Here is an 18,162-nt window from a genome sequence, read left to right as displayed (position 1 = left end):
ATTTTGCAGCTCACCAAGCTGTATAAAAAAGCTTCTGAATCAGGCTCATGCTGTAATCTTTGTGAGCAACATTACAATCTCAGAGCATTTCTGGCTTTTCTCCACACACAACTGTCCTAGAACAGCTTGGTAATTTAATGTCTTTGCTGAGCTTGAATAGACAATTTCCATAAGTTCTCTGTGAGTTAAATATTTTAACATAGAGCTTTGTTGCTATCATACATCTTTAAATGGTGAAAAACAGGATCCTTCATTCTTCACTGCACAGTGCTTCATAAAAGCAGAAGCTGGCTGTACTTTGGAGAATTGCGTGCCATATAGGATGGATTTAGAGCTAAGAAAGCGAGCTCTGTCCCTGCCCTGGCCCCTTATGTAAGATAAGAGGAATCAGATTGGCATAAAGAGGCCCTTAGAAGCTCTATTCCTGGCGAAGGGATGATACCCCTGGTAGCACATGGTGAAAGGTAGTTTAAAGATGCCGTCTGAGGACAAACTCGAGTCCTCCTGCTGGGCACGGGGCTGAGGCAGGATGTGCTGCAGCCTTTCCCATGGAAGGTGAAGGCTGCAGCACATCTGTCCAGCTGCCATGTAGCTGCTGGTCCCTCCAGGTTCATTCCAGGGAAATTTTGCAGCCCCCTGCTGCAGTCTGTGATTGTGAGGATGGGGAAGTGTTTGAAACAATTTCAGTTCCCCTGGATTATAAAGTTTTTAGCTGTGTCTCTTGGAGATGGCAGAATCTCACCACATCTTTGGAGTTGTTTTGGTTTTTTTTTTCTTTGCTGTGGAAAAGTAAAACTCAGGTCACAAGAAGCCATGCTTAGAGGATTACTCCTAAAGGCTTTCTGAGTGCACATTTTGCTGCATATAATGTTTTCAAAGCAATCTAATTTCTAATCTAATTTCATATCTTCGCTAAAGAAAGTACTTTGCCTCCGTTAACCCCTGAAATACTATCACTAATTCTATGGAGCTTGAAAGTGAAATATTGGAATGGGACATGTAATTGTCATTAGGATGCAGAATGACAAAATGGTTCAGAGCCAAATGGCAAAGTTTCCCATTCCCATTTAAATGGATAACTTAGCTGTACTATTTCTGACCTTTTAATGTTTATATTCTTTACTTCAGAGAGCTATCCCACATTCTAGATGTGCCAAATGTTCTTGAAAATAATCTCTCTTGCAAGTGAGCTGAGATGGTCACCCAGGTACCATTTAAACTGTTATTTTCATTCTGCTGTTATTGGCCTTGGGTAACTTCAGATTTTCTTTGGTTTGCCCCAATAGATCAGACGTTCAAAATCTGTGAGCATTTTTTAAAATTTTGAAATAACTTTTTTTGCATATTATTGATATGTCTCTCTGCAAATACTATGCAATATTTCAAAGCATGACATAATTAAAAGGCACAGGCACAATTTACATTTACAGTACCTATTTTATGATACTTATTCAGTCTCACGTGCAATAACAGCTGTGTGTGTATCATTATAACCAATGTTTCAGAGTTGGCAAAATTTTTGAGTGTGTTGTCATCTGAAGTTGGTAGTTCAAATTGCCCGTATGTGCTTGAAGTATGTGGACACTTGACAAGACCTGTACCTCCACCAGTATTCCATGAGCACACTCAATAAATTCAATGAGTTTTGGACTGCCTGGCTCAACTCCTAAAGCCCACTTTACAAACTGACACTGGCTGGGCAATATTTGCGTTACTCATTCCAAAGAGAACCAGGATTAATTGGAGCCGGATACTTCCTTTCACTCCATTAGGCAATGGTGCTTCCAAATTACACTTGAGGAGAATTGTGACTGCACATACAAACCACGAGCCTCAAAGGGACTTGCACAGAACACAGAGACTGGAATACGGAATTCTGTTAAATTAAATATTAAACACACGTATTTTAAAACAAGAAGGCAATATGTCTAATGTAGGGCTCTGTAAATGAGATGATCTCTTAAGTCAGATATAGAACACTGAAAGACAAAGATTGGAGCACACGGCGCCTCCTCCTGACTCCACACCATTTTGGTGTGTGCTTTTAATTTACGTGAGTTACTCCTGGTTCATGCTGGTACCAGAGAGAGCAGAATGATGCCCTAAGAGTGTGACCAGACGTCACAATGCCGGTTCATTGATCAAATATCCTTTATTTACCATCTAAATGACTTTGAACCCCAGTAAAAATACTTGATCAGTTCTACCGTTTTCTACTGGTCCGTTTTTAACTGCTCAGTTATGAATGTTTTAAAGCACGAAGCAAAGAAAATAGGCAGTTTTTCTAAGGTTAAATTTCCCATTTCTGCATTCAACTCTAGGTTATGTAATAACCGCTCTGTAAAAGAAAAGTATACTCTTGGTCTTTGAAAAAAAATAGAAGTTACAGGCTTCTGTGTGATGTAACGTACCTTTGAAATCCTGTTGGTGTCAGATACTGTGTTTTCCAACGGATTTGACTGTAACTAGGTTGAAATGTCATGTAAATGTAATTTGTGGCAATTTACTTGGTCTGAAAAAGGCCACAGAAATAGTGTTTAGAAAAAGTAAATCCCCTTTCTCATTTCTCAGCAGTGTAAAAGTGCTGCTATGTATATGTTCAGGACACATTCTCTTTAGTCAGTGGTGTTTTTTACTCCTGTAGTACTGCTGTTCCCAAAACATTCATAATATGGATGTCATCCCAATACTGTATGTGAGATTTTAAATGTTCCTACAGCTATTTTCTTAGCTGGATTGGATATCAGCAGAAGCAGAGTTGGACCTAAAAATAACACCACCAGCAGTTCTTGCCAAAATAAAATATGATTTATAGCATATAATAGCACAGTGTGCTACCAGGGAAATTATATAAATAACATGAAAAATTACAGGGGACTATTCTATACCATCAGTTTAAAGGAAAATTTCTTTGTTACAATTTAAAGGGAGTTCTGAGAGAGAGCCTGGCCTGTGGGAATCACAGAGTAGGAAGGATAGGTGAAACTGTGTTACTGTTGAATGTTGCTGTCTGTCTGTAGGATATATATGAGTGTTCATGATAAAACCAAGAAATATTTTGGCTTAAGTTGGCAGCAATATAGTCTTTGAAAAAAAAAAAAAAAACTCAATAAAATCATCATTTGCAGTTAATATCATGCAAGGTTACTAAATGTATAAGTTGGTTATTTCTTAATTTACAGAAAGAACACTGTTTGATAAAGTAAAATAATTTCTAGAAGGATTTGCATAAATTGCTCTTTATCTAACTATGAGTAAAAAATCCTAAATTGTGAAGAAGGATTCAAATCTTAAGTCCATTTTGCAGCTCACATTTTATAACTACCATTCTCCATTTAAAAAAAAAACTCTTGGAAAAAGCGCTTCACCAAAAAAGAAGCTTTGAGCACAAAAAGTCCATTGAGGTAAGAAATCATCTGAAGAAAAAAAAACGTTATGATCCGTTTTATTAAGAAAAAAAGTTCCTGAAAGGAATGACAGTAAATGAATTATGTGTGGCAAAGTTTGTCTATACAAACTGTTCTCATGCACAGGTCCCAAACTGCACCCTTTCATCTTGTAGCCACATAGGGAAACTTTCGGAAAGTCAGTGACCTTTCTGAAGTTTTCACTGGACTTTTTGTAGCTGTTCAGGTTGGCCTTTTGCTTCATGGTTCTTCGTAATTCCAAGTCAGACTCTTCATCTCACCTTTACTCCACACTTGTCCTTCATCTGGCTTGCCCTTTCCTTGCCTCAAATCTAACCTTCCCTTTTCTTTCCATTTAGTTTATACTCTCTTAAGCTAGCTAGAAGAAAGAAGCTGTGGTATTTGTTTTCTGCTCTTGTGCTACTTATCCTGCTTTGTTCTTTCCTATTCACTCCCCTTATCTCTTTGAGTTGCGAAGGGCAAATCCAAAATAGCTGAGAGGTCTTTTAAATACCAGCACTGCACAAGGTAGTCATGTTCTCTTCTATGGACTCGATATCCCCATCTCAGTGCCATTTCACGTAACTTCATATCCTGGTCTAGGACTTGTCTTCCTTGTCCTTCTGTCTTTTGTGTTCCCTGTTTGCTCCATCCCTTAATATGTACTCCTGCATTTCCAGAAAGGCTGGGATAACATGTGGCTTGTCCAGGCTTCAACCTGGAAAGGAAACACTAATGATCTAGGCAGATGTCCTGAAATGCCTGAACTAACATCCAGATGCAGGAAGGAATTTCAGGGTCTGACTCCTTTTCTGATGGCAATGGCAAATTTCAAGTAAAAGGCAGGTTTTACTCCTTCCTGTCCTCAGCACTTTCTCCTGCTTGGTTGAGTGCCAAAAAGTTCCACGTGATAACTGTAATCCCAGTGGGAAACCTACTGGTTTTGTCCACACAGTGAGTTCAACCTCATATCTAGGCACTTGCCTTTAGTGACTGCACCCTAAGCTTTCGGGGACATGGAGAATGTGTTTTTACTTTCCATGTTCAGTGCTGACTAGAATCCCTGTTTTTTAGTTGGTGCTTGGGAAATAACATAGCACAACCAATTAATATCACCTCATCAAAAAAAGCAAGTCTGAGGTCCTGTGTGTACACCAATGTAAAGCTTTTTCGTCGTTTTAAAATTTATTTAGTTGCCCTGCAGGCTGTGAGTGTATTTTGAGGGTGTGTAGGACTTAGAACCCTGAGAAAACCCTAGAATGCCTTCAGTCTTCTTGCACTTCCAGTTTCAGAAGTTTGTTTTCCCTGCTTTGTAGCACAGCATTAAGCAATAATTACCATGTTGATAGCGATGCTGAGTGTACTTGCACGGAGGGGAAATCGTGCTATGTGGAGCTATTAACTACATTTGCCCTGTAGCACTTCACTGCATTGACTCTGCTGGGATTTTGGCTATGTTTGAGTTGGTTTCTGTTTAGATCTCCTGAGTGGTGACTGTGTAATGCATCTGTGGGGCAGGAGCAGTATTTTAATCTTTATTCTTTGACTGTAGACCCAGAAGACAGTTAGCTTGGCTCACATTACCTGTAGGGCTGAAACCTTGGAATTGAAGGCTTATTTAACAAAGTCTGCTCAGTCCAAAGGATTTGGATTTATGCCTTTTAATTTAACCAAAGAAAGAACTATTTATTGATTTAACTTTATGCCGGCCCTAGAATGTAACTATAATATATTAAAATCTCTAAATACCTCAGGCAAAATCTTGTTCAAGTAATTTATGGAAACTGAGTATTGTGGCTCCGATCCAGAAAAACACTTAAGTGTAGATTTAAACTTAAGCATGTTAATAGACATGTTGAAGTCACTGGCACGGTTCATGACATGAAGTTTAATGTATGTAAAGGTATCTTTAGGCTTCAAGGTCAAAACAATCAACTCTTAGGCCTGGCGCCCCAATGTTTTGTTGTGAACTTGCACTACCACTATAACAACGCGACTACAGACAAATAATAATAATAAACCCCCCTTTTTGCACTTCTCTAGAAATATGCTGAATGTCTGTGTGTAAAGTGAATCCCACCTTTGCTCAGCAATCTTTTTTTTTTATAGCAGTGTATGAGTAAGGTGTGCATTTGAGGCCTTCTGCGTAAGAGATTTGCACTAATCCTGGAGTTCTTTGTCCTTGCCATGCACATGTTCAGTAAGACTTTATCTCTTTTCTCCTTAAGCCTTGAAAGCTAAAAGCTGGCTCTAGGAAGACTTCTGCCTGTATGTCAGAAGGGATTTGGGGAGATATCATATAGAAATGAGAAAATAAAGACATAAGAACATATTTTGATGCAGATTATAAGATAGTAGAGACCAAGGTGGCCCCAGCTGGCTGAGTGCATCCTTACTGTTGACCCAAGTATTTGAAAATAGGTACCTGAAGAGAGGAAGTAAGGCTTATGAAAATATAATATATGTAAGAAAGCACAGCTGAGAGATATTATATGTAGCCTGTGATCTGTTCTTGATTTCAGGGTGATTTTAATGACCCATACTTTTCTGCACTGTTAGCAAAGTATTTTTGAATCAAAGAATAGTGCAATGATGAAGCACATCAAACTTACATGTAAGGGAGGCTAGTGCTGTCCTTATTTTAAGACATCATGTTGCAGTCAAACATATTTAATTTTAGAAGATCATGATATTCTGGGAAAAGAAAAGAAAAAAAAGAGTATTTTTCATAGGAAAAGCCTGCTGCTGTTCAAGTGCTGCTATTATCCACAAATACTGAAAGCAATATTTATCTTTGTTTTGAAGACAAAATGACATACAAACAACATGAGGAGACAGGAGCTTTTTAATGTAAAGCGGTAGGTACTTAATTGAAAACTGTTTTTTTCACTTCTTAGGAAATATAAGATACAGCTTAAAGCCTTTTTAATACTCTTTAAAAGAGATCTTACATGGCAACCAGTCATATTGGTACATGAAAAGAACTGCAGTCTCTGATAAAGATCCTCTTTTTCATGTTTTCAAACAGCAGCTGAGCACCATACTGTGGCAGCAGAGAACAATCTGAGAAAATGAACACGGACTGAAAAGGCCCCAGTTACATGACATTTCCAGTGGAAAAAAAAAAAAGCCAGCCCGAGGCCCACAGTCAAATATTTTCGCTCAGAATTCCCTAGAATTGTGGACATGCCTTTCTACAGAAAGTGTGTTTTTCTGAGCCACCTTATCTGATCTAAAAATGTGCAACATGGAGAAAGACAAAGGAGAGATACTATCCATTTCAGGAGTTTTCATGAGTGGGCATGAAAGAAAAACCTTTTTCAGAAATAATTTTCCTCCCATTTATTTTTAATTTCTCATTAATTGCATCCAGTTTTCCACTTAGTCTTAATTAGTTAAAATTTAAGACGACTATTACTTTCTCAAAATCTGAAAATGTCAGGATTTTATAATATATCCTTTTTTTCTCCATTTAGATTTTCTGCATTATAGTGGATTATAATAATGCATTAATATCCATCATTCTATTCTCAATCAGCCTCTTAATTCATTAGTGACAGCTGCTCATTGTTAAATGTTGTTTGTTTTTCCTTTTTTTTTCCTTTTTAAAAATCTATGTTGCTTAGAGTTAAAATATTAACTAGTCTTTCCATATTTATGAACGCTGCACTGTTCTCGGCATGGAAAAAGGGAAAATCTCATGCCTCTCTTTAAAGAAAACCCTTTTTTTTTTTTAACTTTTGCTCTGACAGCCTCTAAAATATTGCATAAATATCAGTGAGTTAAGGTTCATAACATTCTTCTGGCTGCAGCGTCATTTATAGGAAAGGGGACTATTGCAGAAACCTGGATTGCTTGGAAGCAGCCTGTGGGAAAGCCTTTGGTGTTCATTTTCAGAGGTCAGCCATGGCAACCAGTTAATTTAGATGGAGTTCAGCGCGGAATCGAGTCTTCCAATCCTTGTCAGGACCCTGGACAGCGCAAGCCGACCAGGCTTTCCAAGGCACTCGGAGCACGTTTTCACATCCGCTTCTAAAAAGCTGAAAACACAAACTTCTCTTTTCAGAGCTCCTGATACACAAAAATGAGCCCCAATTTCTGACATTTACACCCCAAAAATAAGTTTAATGTTTTGGAAACCAGGCCCTATTTGCAGCTGCTGAGCTTCTCAAATTATGGCTGTGGTTTTCAGGAAAGAAAGTACTAGAAATGGAGTCTGCTTTTTTGCACAGCTTATATGATTCAAGACCTCAAGTATGTTTTTCTTATTTGCCTTCTGAGAATGAAAAATAGCCAGTAATGTGTTATGTCTGATGGAAAATTTATAGGAATGTCAGAGATGACTGATTAAGGGCACTTTATAGATTAACAGATGACGACTAAAACAGAGGTTGATGGTACTGTGGTGAAAAAAGAGGAGATATTTGGCAATACAGTGAGATCCATCAAGACTTGTCTGAGACCTAGACATAGATATTAATCCAAACAATGAATATTTCAAAATCTGAAAGGTATTGTGTAGAACAAGAACAGTGTTGCTGCACACAACAGGGTGCTCAGCAGCATTGCATCTTCTTTGCCTCCCGTGAGTGGATATAATATAATCTCCTTCTTGCCTTAGTCTGTTTTCCTCTCGAAAGCTTAAGGAAATGGTCCAGATCCTTGGCATGGGCTGGGTAATCAAGTTGTCACCATAAAGTACTTTGCTATCTTCTGTGTGGGGACCATTTATCTTTTAATGGGAATTAATGATATAGAGGTTCCTAGAGAGCTTATAAAAGGTTTTGGGGTGTTTTTTTTTTTCCTTTTTTGCTTTTACCTTTAAATTGTAGTGGCCTCTTTATGGAGAGTCCAATTTATATCCTCGCTCTCAAGAGAACAAACTGCTCAGAATGTGAACTCAGGAAAACAGAATATGTGTTCCAAAGGTGTACTTTTCTGCTGTTGTAATCATCCTTACAAGATACTGTGGCAGCACCAAATTTGCCTTCAGCTCCAGCTGATTTTGAAATCCTTCAAAGCTTTAGGAATAAAACTGCACATATCCTCTAGATTTCTTTTATAGAAATAGATATGGTTTTGTAACAGCAAATAACACTGCAGAGCTGAACAAAATTGTCCTCCTCTAAGTGAGACTTGGATGTACTCAGACCAAATAAGATTGTAGACTCATACTACACAGACTCTTAGGAAAACAGAGGAAAAGGTATTGTATTCCCCATGGTCAAACAGAATTCTTGTCCATCTTGGCTGAAACTGCCATTAGCCATGGCAACCAAGGAGGGAAATACACAGCACCAGATAACATTTAATTTAATGCTGACAAAGAGGTGGGATGCATTGATCTGTTTGGAAGAAAACTTCATTCTTTTTCATTCCTATAATTCAGATTTTCTCATTACTGGACACAGATGGCAAAATATAATTTTATTAACTATGACCATTTGTTTTGCGGTTCATCAATTAAATTGCAGAGATTACGGAGACTGGTTCATGCCAGCCATTAACAGAAACAAGTTAGTAGCTAGAGCTATACTGCAAATGGCTATAGATGTTGCATACAGTGCTTCAAGATCATTTGTTGCTATGACAATAATGAAGCAGAATGTCTGTGGTCTCTGAAATCTCAGATTTTTCATCTTCCCAGAGAAATACAGACAAATACAAACTCTTCTTTTAGAAATCTGGACTTCCTTTAGAACTACAATGAATTTATGTATGTTAAAATACAATGAATTTATGTATGCCGCTCTCTCTCTGCTTATTAGAAAGGTAAATCAGAAAAAAAAGGGAAAATCAATGTATTGCAAAACTCCTGGACAGCAACCACTTCCCCTTCTAGATACATACAAAGTCAGTATGAACCATCAGGTAGTACCAAGAGAAGTAAACTGATGGTTCCTGTAGCAGCCATCTCCAGAATCTCCTGTACCAACCAAGCAAACTTTTGGTAGAAGTGAATGAGAACTGCATGTCAAAACCTTTCCTGTTGTCATCTGTCTTTCCTTATCTGATAAGAGCTGCACCTGTGTTCATTTTTTTACCAAATTGGATTCTAGAAATTATTTCCATCCCAGTTTCATGTATTTACATTTAATGGCACAAATTTCCTGACATGTTCAATCTGAAAACTTGCTCAAAAATTCTCTCCTGCAACTGGTGACCACGGAGTAATTGCTCCCAAATTCCTTTTTTAAAATAACTTAGGGTAGTGACCCTTTTTTATGTCTATGTAATTTTTGAAATGCAGATGAGCTCTCTTTTCTTTCATACAGTCACAAATATTAACTTTACATGAAATAATGCTGACTCCAACAAGAGGTTTAGAAAGACCTTGGACTGATGACGATTAACATCCCTAAAATATGAATTCACAAAAGAAACCTTCTTTGATTAGCTTCAGAAGTTGCTCCATGTGCTAGAAAGTAGAATAGCCTGTACTCTGGCAGCAGCACACACTATATAATTTATTGGAAAACATCAACAGGAGATGTGTCTTTAACACAACAGGGAGCCCGTGTGCACAGGCAGTTCGGAACATTGGGCTTTTCTGGGAATTGTATTGCACAGAAATTTACTGGAAATCACAAAGGTGTTTGAACGTATTCTCTCTTTGATTCAAAAATACCCCATAATGATGATAAGGCAAGGATCACAGCCGACTGCATAGCAATAATGTGTCGTGACAGTAAACCTCTGGAGCTGATCACACATCATCAGATCTCCTGGGCTGCACTTAGCACAGGTGGCAGATGTATTTCAGCAATGATCGTGGATAGAATTCCTTACAGCAGCTTCATACCACATCACGTGTGCTGGGAATACCCATCTGCACCCCTGTTTGCAGCCAATGCAAGCACAAAATTTTAGGTTTTGTTCCAGGGACACTCCAAGTTTAATATCTCTGGGAGACACCTTCACCCTGTCAGAGTTGTGTAAACTGACTGTATGTTGTTTACTCAAATGATCCCAAATTCTAAAAGCCTGGAAAAACTCTCCTGTTAATAGCAAGCATTTAGCCAAGATTGCTTCTTTTCAGAAGTTCATTGCATCTCAAAGCATTACATGTGGATATATCCTGAGTTCAAAAGGTCATATTCATTACAAGTCAAAATATCATAACTAACAATAAACTGGAATCTATTTGAATGGCATTAATTTCTATAAGGAAAAATATGTGATGATTTTCCCTTTCCTGTCTTCTAGCCAATACCATTTGAATATTTAATTTTTTAATGTTGTTAATTTTGGGAAACCTTTCCTTTCCATTTTTTTTTCTTTTTTCTTCCTTTTTCATTTTTAATCGACAGAGCATCTGAAAGTGCCACAGTCAAGCTAAGTATTTCATAATGCTGGATTCAGTTTCTGTAGCTTTGGTTAAAGTCCTTTTTTTCACTATTATCCCTGTCCAAGTTGCCTTCCTTTGGTGTACCATGGCAGTGACAGAGGCAGCAGGACAAGATCTGATCCCTGAGTTATCCTGTGCTGTGCCTCATTACAGCAAAGGTTCTCCTAGATTACATCTAGATGGTTAGTTTGTTTCAGAATTAACAAAATTATTATCTCTGTCTTTTCCTAAGCTTCCTGCTAGTTTTGAGGATATAATTTATAAGATTGCAGGAAATCTTTAGAGATCTACTTTCACACAGCTAAATTCTTCAGGAATCATCTTGATTTATTGGCTGTTTAGATGGTTTTAACACAGGTCTCCACTCTCAACAAAATCAAAGAAGCCACAAAAGAAATGCAGACATGAAGGTATTCAGTAGTTCCTTGTAGATACATTGTGACTCTGTTGGGTAAATCAGTGAGGGGCCTATTGGACTATTTAGTATCCTTTATGTGGTGAGGATTGTCTTGTGGTTTGGATTTCTTTGCATAGTTCTGACACAGTTTCTTCTTCAGCAGAGCAAGGATTAATTTGCTTAATTTACTGTTTGGGAGTTTCTCACAGTGGTGTGCACAGAGGTAACCGTTCATAAGAAATATTAATGTTTTGCACAAACAAACGTCTTTTTCCTGTAAAATCATCTTGCACCTTCTTGCACCTTGTGCTTATATAATTAAGATGCCAGAGAAGACAGGAGCTCCAGAGCCATGGCCAGCAGTGAAAGCAGGGAAAAACGAGACAAGTCTTTGAGAAAAACAGATGAGATCATGCGGTTACCAGGAGATCCACGTAGATGTTTTCAGTGGCTGTTTGTCTTTCGGTGTCCTGGCGGAGCCCACGGTGACACACAGCCTTTGTGCTTGCTTCACATTCAGAAGACACTTATGACAAATAGGGTCATGCAATGGTGGTGCCTTACCAGATTTGGGAATATGTATTGCTGCCATTACTTCAGAGGTCAGTTTTTGCTTTTTTTAAATTAGGGTGCAGTCATCTTCAATCCCACTGTAAATTTTGGGAAAATGTTTGCGATGAAATTTGGGAAATGTCTGTGAAAAATATGCAGAACCCTTTGCTGTTTCTTTTTCTCATATATTGGTAGAGTTTGAGCTAAGGTTGTTTCTTTTCTTTATGTATTACAAATCAATGTGAAATACAAGAGCCTTAGAGCAACTGTGCAAATCAAAGAAATTGGATGTGTCCATGTTTGTGTTAAACAGGATAGAAATGCACAATCCTTTCCTTGATACTGAGAATAGATACTAATGTGGGTCATGGCAATAGTTTCAAAGGCAATTTTTAATATTTTAGTGTCTATAATCCTCTGCAAGTGAGCCAAGAAATGCACTCAGGAGTGTCTTCATTCTGCTTGAAGTCGTCCTCAAGTTCCTACTACACTCAGTGAGCTTTCACAAGAAAGGTGGTGCTTGAGAAATTGTAAAATTTATATATAGTGTTGCATTTTCAGACTGGATATCCAGCCCCTAATAATCTGCAGTTTATTAATTTAAGACATCTATTTTAATAAGTCCCCGAATAGGATCATTTCCCTCATCTGTTTTGGAGACCTCTGAGCATTTATTGGAAGAAATGAGATGGTGAAGAGCAGCTGTTGGAATTCAGGGATGCTAGAAAGGGGGTATATCTTATAGTCACATAATCCAAATATCTAAAAAGGACTTACTTAAATCTATCTGCCATTGTTAAAATTATGTGTTCCTTGTAAGTGCCTACTTGTTCTGGAAAGAGAAGTGTGTGCATTTGGTTTTGTCCATCAGAGAGCTCAGAGACAGAATAATGTTCAATCATGATGTTAATCCCAGCACAACAGTTTCTACTGAAGTGACTCTATAGAGGATTTATTCTCCCATCTATGCAGGTGAATAAAGAATTCTTTTAATGGGTGGTGCATATACTGTTGTAGAAGAATAGACCTCTTTGTATTAAAATTACATGCCTGGGATTTTAACATAAAAACTGAAAAATCCCACTGTGTAAAACTGACTTAAACTCAATTTCCCTCTCCTCCTTTTACAATGTCAAGATGCCTGAGTGCTCAAGTGACTGAATAAGTACTAAATATTTAATGCATGGAGGCTACATTACCTGAGTCTTTGATCTGAAACTTCTTAAAAACATCTTAAAAGTCCTTCAAAAACTGGTTAGTATTTCATTACAGTCACTTAAAATAGATTTATTTTATCAAAACATCCTGTCAGAAACCCCAAAGCTGTGATTAATAACCTCCAGCATTTTGACTAAAGCATCTCCTAATACTGGTTTCATAGTGTATCAACAGATTGCCTGTTGTGGGTAAGAAATCACCGGCCCAATTGCCTCTGACAGGCACTTGCAGGTGTTCAGTGTGTCTGCTGAGAGTTTGAGCAGGTATGTACAATGGAATCCACACTGGGATTCTGCATGCTTGCTGCTACTCAAACAGAATGACTCTCGTGTAATTCTGAGATTAAATTAATTTTTTTTTTTTTGGTGGTGGAATAAATTTATTAGGGTAGTTTTGTACAGATGTTTTAGTATCGTAACATTTACAAGCATTTGGGCAACATGAGAAATGGGATAGATCAATAATTTATATCATCCTGGGAAACTCCTGCACGTTTTTAATCTGTGCAGCAGAATTTGAGAGCATCTCTGGCTGTGTCAAGGCTCTGCCCTTTACACTGTTTTTATTGTTCAAGGGTAACAGACTGCAGTGTGAGCCTGTGTGAGTATCTGCTGGATGTGTAGAAGATGGAAGCATACACAGAGGCAGGTTTCTATATAATTCATTTCTACTGCATCCAGCAGACCTTCTGTGCAAGAGCTTGTCCCACCCAAATCTATGCTTACCCTTTGTTGTAGATTTCCTTCTCATTGGCTTTGTGCACCTCCAGGTCCCACTCTGAAATTCCCATTGTTGTTTTTCCGTAACACGAGATGTTGTGTCCTAACACAATATGAACACAAAACTTGGGATCTTAAATCATTAATCACAGACCACCTGGTCACTCTGGTGCTGAATTTTGAAATGTGCTTCTAGTTCATGAGGTTTTAGCTTGTGCCCATCATTTCTACTTCCTAACTTACATGTGTTTAACCAGTGGAAAGAAACTGAAACAATCAGTTTGGTAATTGTTCTGTTGCCTTCTCCTCAGTAATCAGTAGATTAAAGCAAACTGTTAAGTGTATTCCAGGATAATAAAGGAAATTAAACACTAGGTTTTGAGTTCACTGTATGTGCACATGGAGTCATTTGCCAATATTTTCTCAAAACAAGAGTTAAGGATTTCTTCTCGAGTCTCCCACAATATTAGCAAAAGGCACATGGCTGAACCCCCATGAACCACTTTGAAAACACATTCCTTGTTTCTTCAGGGAAATGCGCCTTTGTCAGTGTATACCTTGTGTAGAAGATGTTTTGCATATAAAAACCACGTGGAGATTGAATCCTGTTATATAAAGCAAAGCTGGCTTTCTGTGGAGTTCTTTGTAGTACCAACATTAAAAGGGTTGTTATAAATAAGAGTGGAATATAATTATAAATGCCCTTCTGAGGAAAAAAAATCCTTGATTACCTTTGAATTCTTTTGCCCTTTAAAAAGGTTATATTTAACTGGTTCAGTTTCTTACTTGATGTTTCAGTTTCCCAAGGGAAATCAACCTCCAGTACGAACTGTTTCAATTGGGTTACATGACTTTACTTTGTGTCTTGCATTTGTTAACAGACAGGTTATATAACACTGCAGGCTAAATATACATTGCTGTTTTCAGCTACCTCTGGTACTCCCATGTTCAGGGGATGACCAGGAAAGTGGGAAGCGGCTTTCAAAAGTTCTGCTGGAATTAACCCCTCCTGCTAATAGCGTAAACTGCTTGGAAGTAGAGACTTCAGGAGCAGTGTGAGGCTATAAATCTTGGACTATAAAAATATAGTAAATATTTTGATGTGCTACTTATCATCCTTGAGTTTTGGGGTTTTTTTTAATGACTAAAAAGAAGTGGGTAAAATTCTGCCCTTATTCCCCATTGCATATAATCTGTGAAAGCACTATTGACTGGAACAGAATTTCCTTGAGTTACTGATGTTGTAACTGAGAAAGTAATTGGAGTGTGTGTGTGCTGCTTCACTGAAATCCAGGAGGCTCAATTCTAGGGGGATCTTCTCCATTTCTAGGTAGTTTGTTGAACAGCTTCAGATTCATTATTCTTGTATTTCCATCAAGTTATGCTTCCCTGGTAGAGGAGGAGATGAAAGGACCTTTTAGAAAAATATCAATAACAAAAAAGAAAGGAAAGAAAAAAGGGTTTCGTCCGGGCTTTTTTTCTTCAGTCACTGATCAATAGCAGCACGAGAGAGCTGTATTTAGAGAAGAAAGGCAAGCAAGCAAGAATCTTAACTAACTAGCAGGAAGTTGATTGTAGCATGCTGGTGTTCAGGCAACTGATAAGAGAGGAGGAAATATTTATGCTGAGAATCAGCAAAAACAGGAACATGTTTTACCACATGCCTGTTTCATTTCACAAGTCCAACATGCTGCACATAAGCTCTGGAGATAAATTTAGAGTAGTTTTGTTAATTGCATGGCATTAAATTTGGAATGAGATGAACAATGAACTCTGGCAAATGATATTTTGATTCACTGTACAACAGTGTTTGTATTTGAGATTTGAGATTTGTGGCAGAAGTAAGGATAGATTTCTGTATAGATTGGCAGCAAACCCTGTGTCCCTTGTGGTGTAGGATGGGACACTGGAAGTATCCCCCTGTCCTTGTCCTGGAAGCCACTTCCTTGCAATAGGAATGTTGTATATGGTGTCATCATTTTTACCTATAGAAATTCAGAGAGCTCAGTTAAAGCTCGCGGTGTTTCATTGTTGTACTGCCTATATATGACTGAAAAAGGAGCTGGGCTGAGACAATGCTTGCATTTTAGAGCTGGAAAAAAGTTTATGGTGTTTTTTTCTGTGTTGAATTGATTTTCTTTTCCTTTTTGTTGGTATTTATTAAAAATGCATATTCCACCCGGAATGATTCCTAGAGTTTTTTGGAGCACTGCTGAGTAAGCTAAACTAAATATATATTTCTTTAGAGGCGTCAGTGCTCTTGGCAGACACCATTATTTTTGCAGTCACTCACTGATTGGATTTTTTAAATAAAGATTTTGTGTTCCTTTTAGTATTAGGCTAAAAAATATTAAAACAATTACTTTAAATTTCAGTATGTAATAAAAGAACATAATTTAAAAAAAAAATCTTTACAGAACACTTTTTTTCTGTCCCCCCCCCTCCAAGTTTATTCCTTTTATTCACTGTGAGCATGTCTTGCCTTGCCTTAAGTTTATTTAAAGTTATTTAAGAGGAAGAAACAAATCCATCTCTACCTTCTCCATTCTGGTTTCCTCTGTGCCTGAATTTATTCTATGTTCAGTGAAGTCAGACTTCTAAGAGAGTTGGGAATTTTGAATTATATTTGCAGTTCTGGAGTGGTTGTGTGTATTTTTAGCAAAATGCTGGCATGCTTTGTAGGATTTTTCTTTTCCTGTGGTTCTGTTAATATTTGCACAGGAAGTTTGAATTAGAATGATGAAATATTCACTCTGATGCATAATGATTTGATCCCCTTCACTGCCACATTCTTCACAGCTGGGTTTTTTTGCTCATGCTATTTTGCATATGAACATTTATCATGCAATAAATTGATTTTCCTGTCTACTATTCTCATCTCCTTAAACCTGCACATTCCTGCAGTGTTGATTCTGCTATTCCTTACTTGTCCTATGCATAATTTCTTAGTCACGACTAACTTTAGTTATGACACATTTTGTAATTCTTACAAACTTATTGTAACATTTTAAAATGTGCTTGCTTAATGCTCCTTCTTTAGATAAGCTATTGATTACTTTTAATCCTTGGGAAGTTATTTTAGCTCTTTAGGTTCTGAGAAATTTATTTTTTATTCAACAAACTGTTGTAATAACTGTTTTTGCCCAAGAAACCTTTCAGTACTTAAAAGACTGACCTGTAATCTTTTATGCAGGAAAAAGATTTACTGAAATATGGTAAGGCTGTTACCACAAAACCTTAGCTGGCAATTAGCTTCAGGCTTAATTTCTTGCATGTGCCATCTCTGTGTGGCTGATGCTCTGGATTGCATCTGATCCTGTTTCCTGCTCAGCTGACGAGGGGAGAATGGGAACCTGCCTGGAGAGAAATGTTGCCCTGCCTCGCTTTTTGCATAGTAGTTATTTTAATCAATATCAGAGTAGTAAAGATTCAGCGCCATTAAGGCTTTCTCTCTTTGCATCAGCCTCTAAAGACAATTACTTGTCTTAAGTTCAGTAGGTGCCCTGAAGGTCTGCAGCAGCACTGGGTCTCTAATGCCTTTACCTTCTCCCCCAGCTCTTCCTGCTGTGTCAGCCAAAGCATTTACAACTTACCCTCTCTGCTATTCAACATCACCCAAAATCAATCTTGGCCTCCTCTTCACCACTTTGATTTGCTGTCTTAGCACACCATGTACCCTGGTATGTAAATTGCTTCTTTAGTTTTCATCAGGCTTTTGGTATTTGGAAGCAAAATTCTGTAATTTATTTCAGAGGTAACTAGTATGATTTGCGTTTGTTTGACTTTGCTTAAAATTATTGAATGTCACAAACAATTCAGGGCAATTACTTGGGAGCAGGAACTCTTAACCATTTTTGTTCTTCATCATCATTAATATTGCTCTAACATTCAACCTGTATACTCTGTGGTTTTAGTGCTCTTTGCATCAATGTTATCTGAGTGTGTGCACAGAAAAGATCCACTAAACCTCCTAATGCAAAATAATTCTATTTGTGGGCATATGGGAGTTAAACTTTCTTTCCCTTACAATTTTCATTAGACAAAGGCTTACTGGTACCATGGCAGAATGCTCAAATAAGCATTTTAATGTTGAATAAAGGTCAACACACTGGAATTTGAAACCATTAATCCTTTTGCTCTTAAAGCAGGCAGAACTTTTACAGACTAAATAAGGCATTAAATAGTACACTCTTAAAGTTCTGAAAAGGAGAAACATACCTTTAAATTACCCATTTAGATTTCTAGAACTTTCCATTTTCTGTTTTTTGAGCAAAAAAAGTTTTGAGGGTTTTTGGGGGGATGTGTTTTTTAAATATTTTTTTTTCATTTCCCAACTGTGTGTTGGGAAAGGATATTTTTGAGTCCATAGAGCTGTGGAAAGGAACCCCAGTGTATGAAAATACCATATTGCAGTGGAGGCAATGCCAGTACTTTCAGGTTGCAATATCAGTCTATGGGTGTAGAGACCCTCCTGTTCAGATGAAAAGAAGTTCAGGCTCACTTTAAATTAATTCCTGGACT

The 18,162-nt window shown here is 37.6% G+C and overlaps 1 protein-coding gene across 1 annotated transcript in view; it reads left to right on the top strand.

The window, feature by feature from the left end:
• Nucleotides 1–18,162, top strand: part of AGBL4 (AGBL carboxypeptidase 4) — a 585,664-nt gene that overhangs the window by 354,522 nt on the left and 212,980 nt on the right. The window contains 3 exon segments of the mRNA XM_042030660.1: nt 4,960–4,993; nt 8,703–8,737; nt 10,499–10,514. Of these exon segments, the coding sequence (XP_041886594.1) occupies nt 4,960–4,993; nt 8,703–8,737; nt 10,499–10,514 (85 nt within the window).

This window comes from Corvus kubaryi, unplaced genomic scaffold, assembly GCF_017639235.1.
Source record: "Corvus kubaryi isolate FWS band 111438036 unplaced genomic scaffold, C.kubaryi_AGA036_p1.0 37334, whole genome shotgun sequence".
Lineage (NCBI taxonomy): Eukaryota > Metazoa > Chordata > Aves > Passeriformes > Corvidae > Corvus > Corvus kubaryi.
Note: the sequence above shows the minus strand (reverse complement) of the source record. Positions and strands in the feature narration are given on the sequence as shown.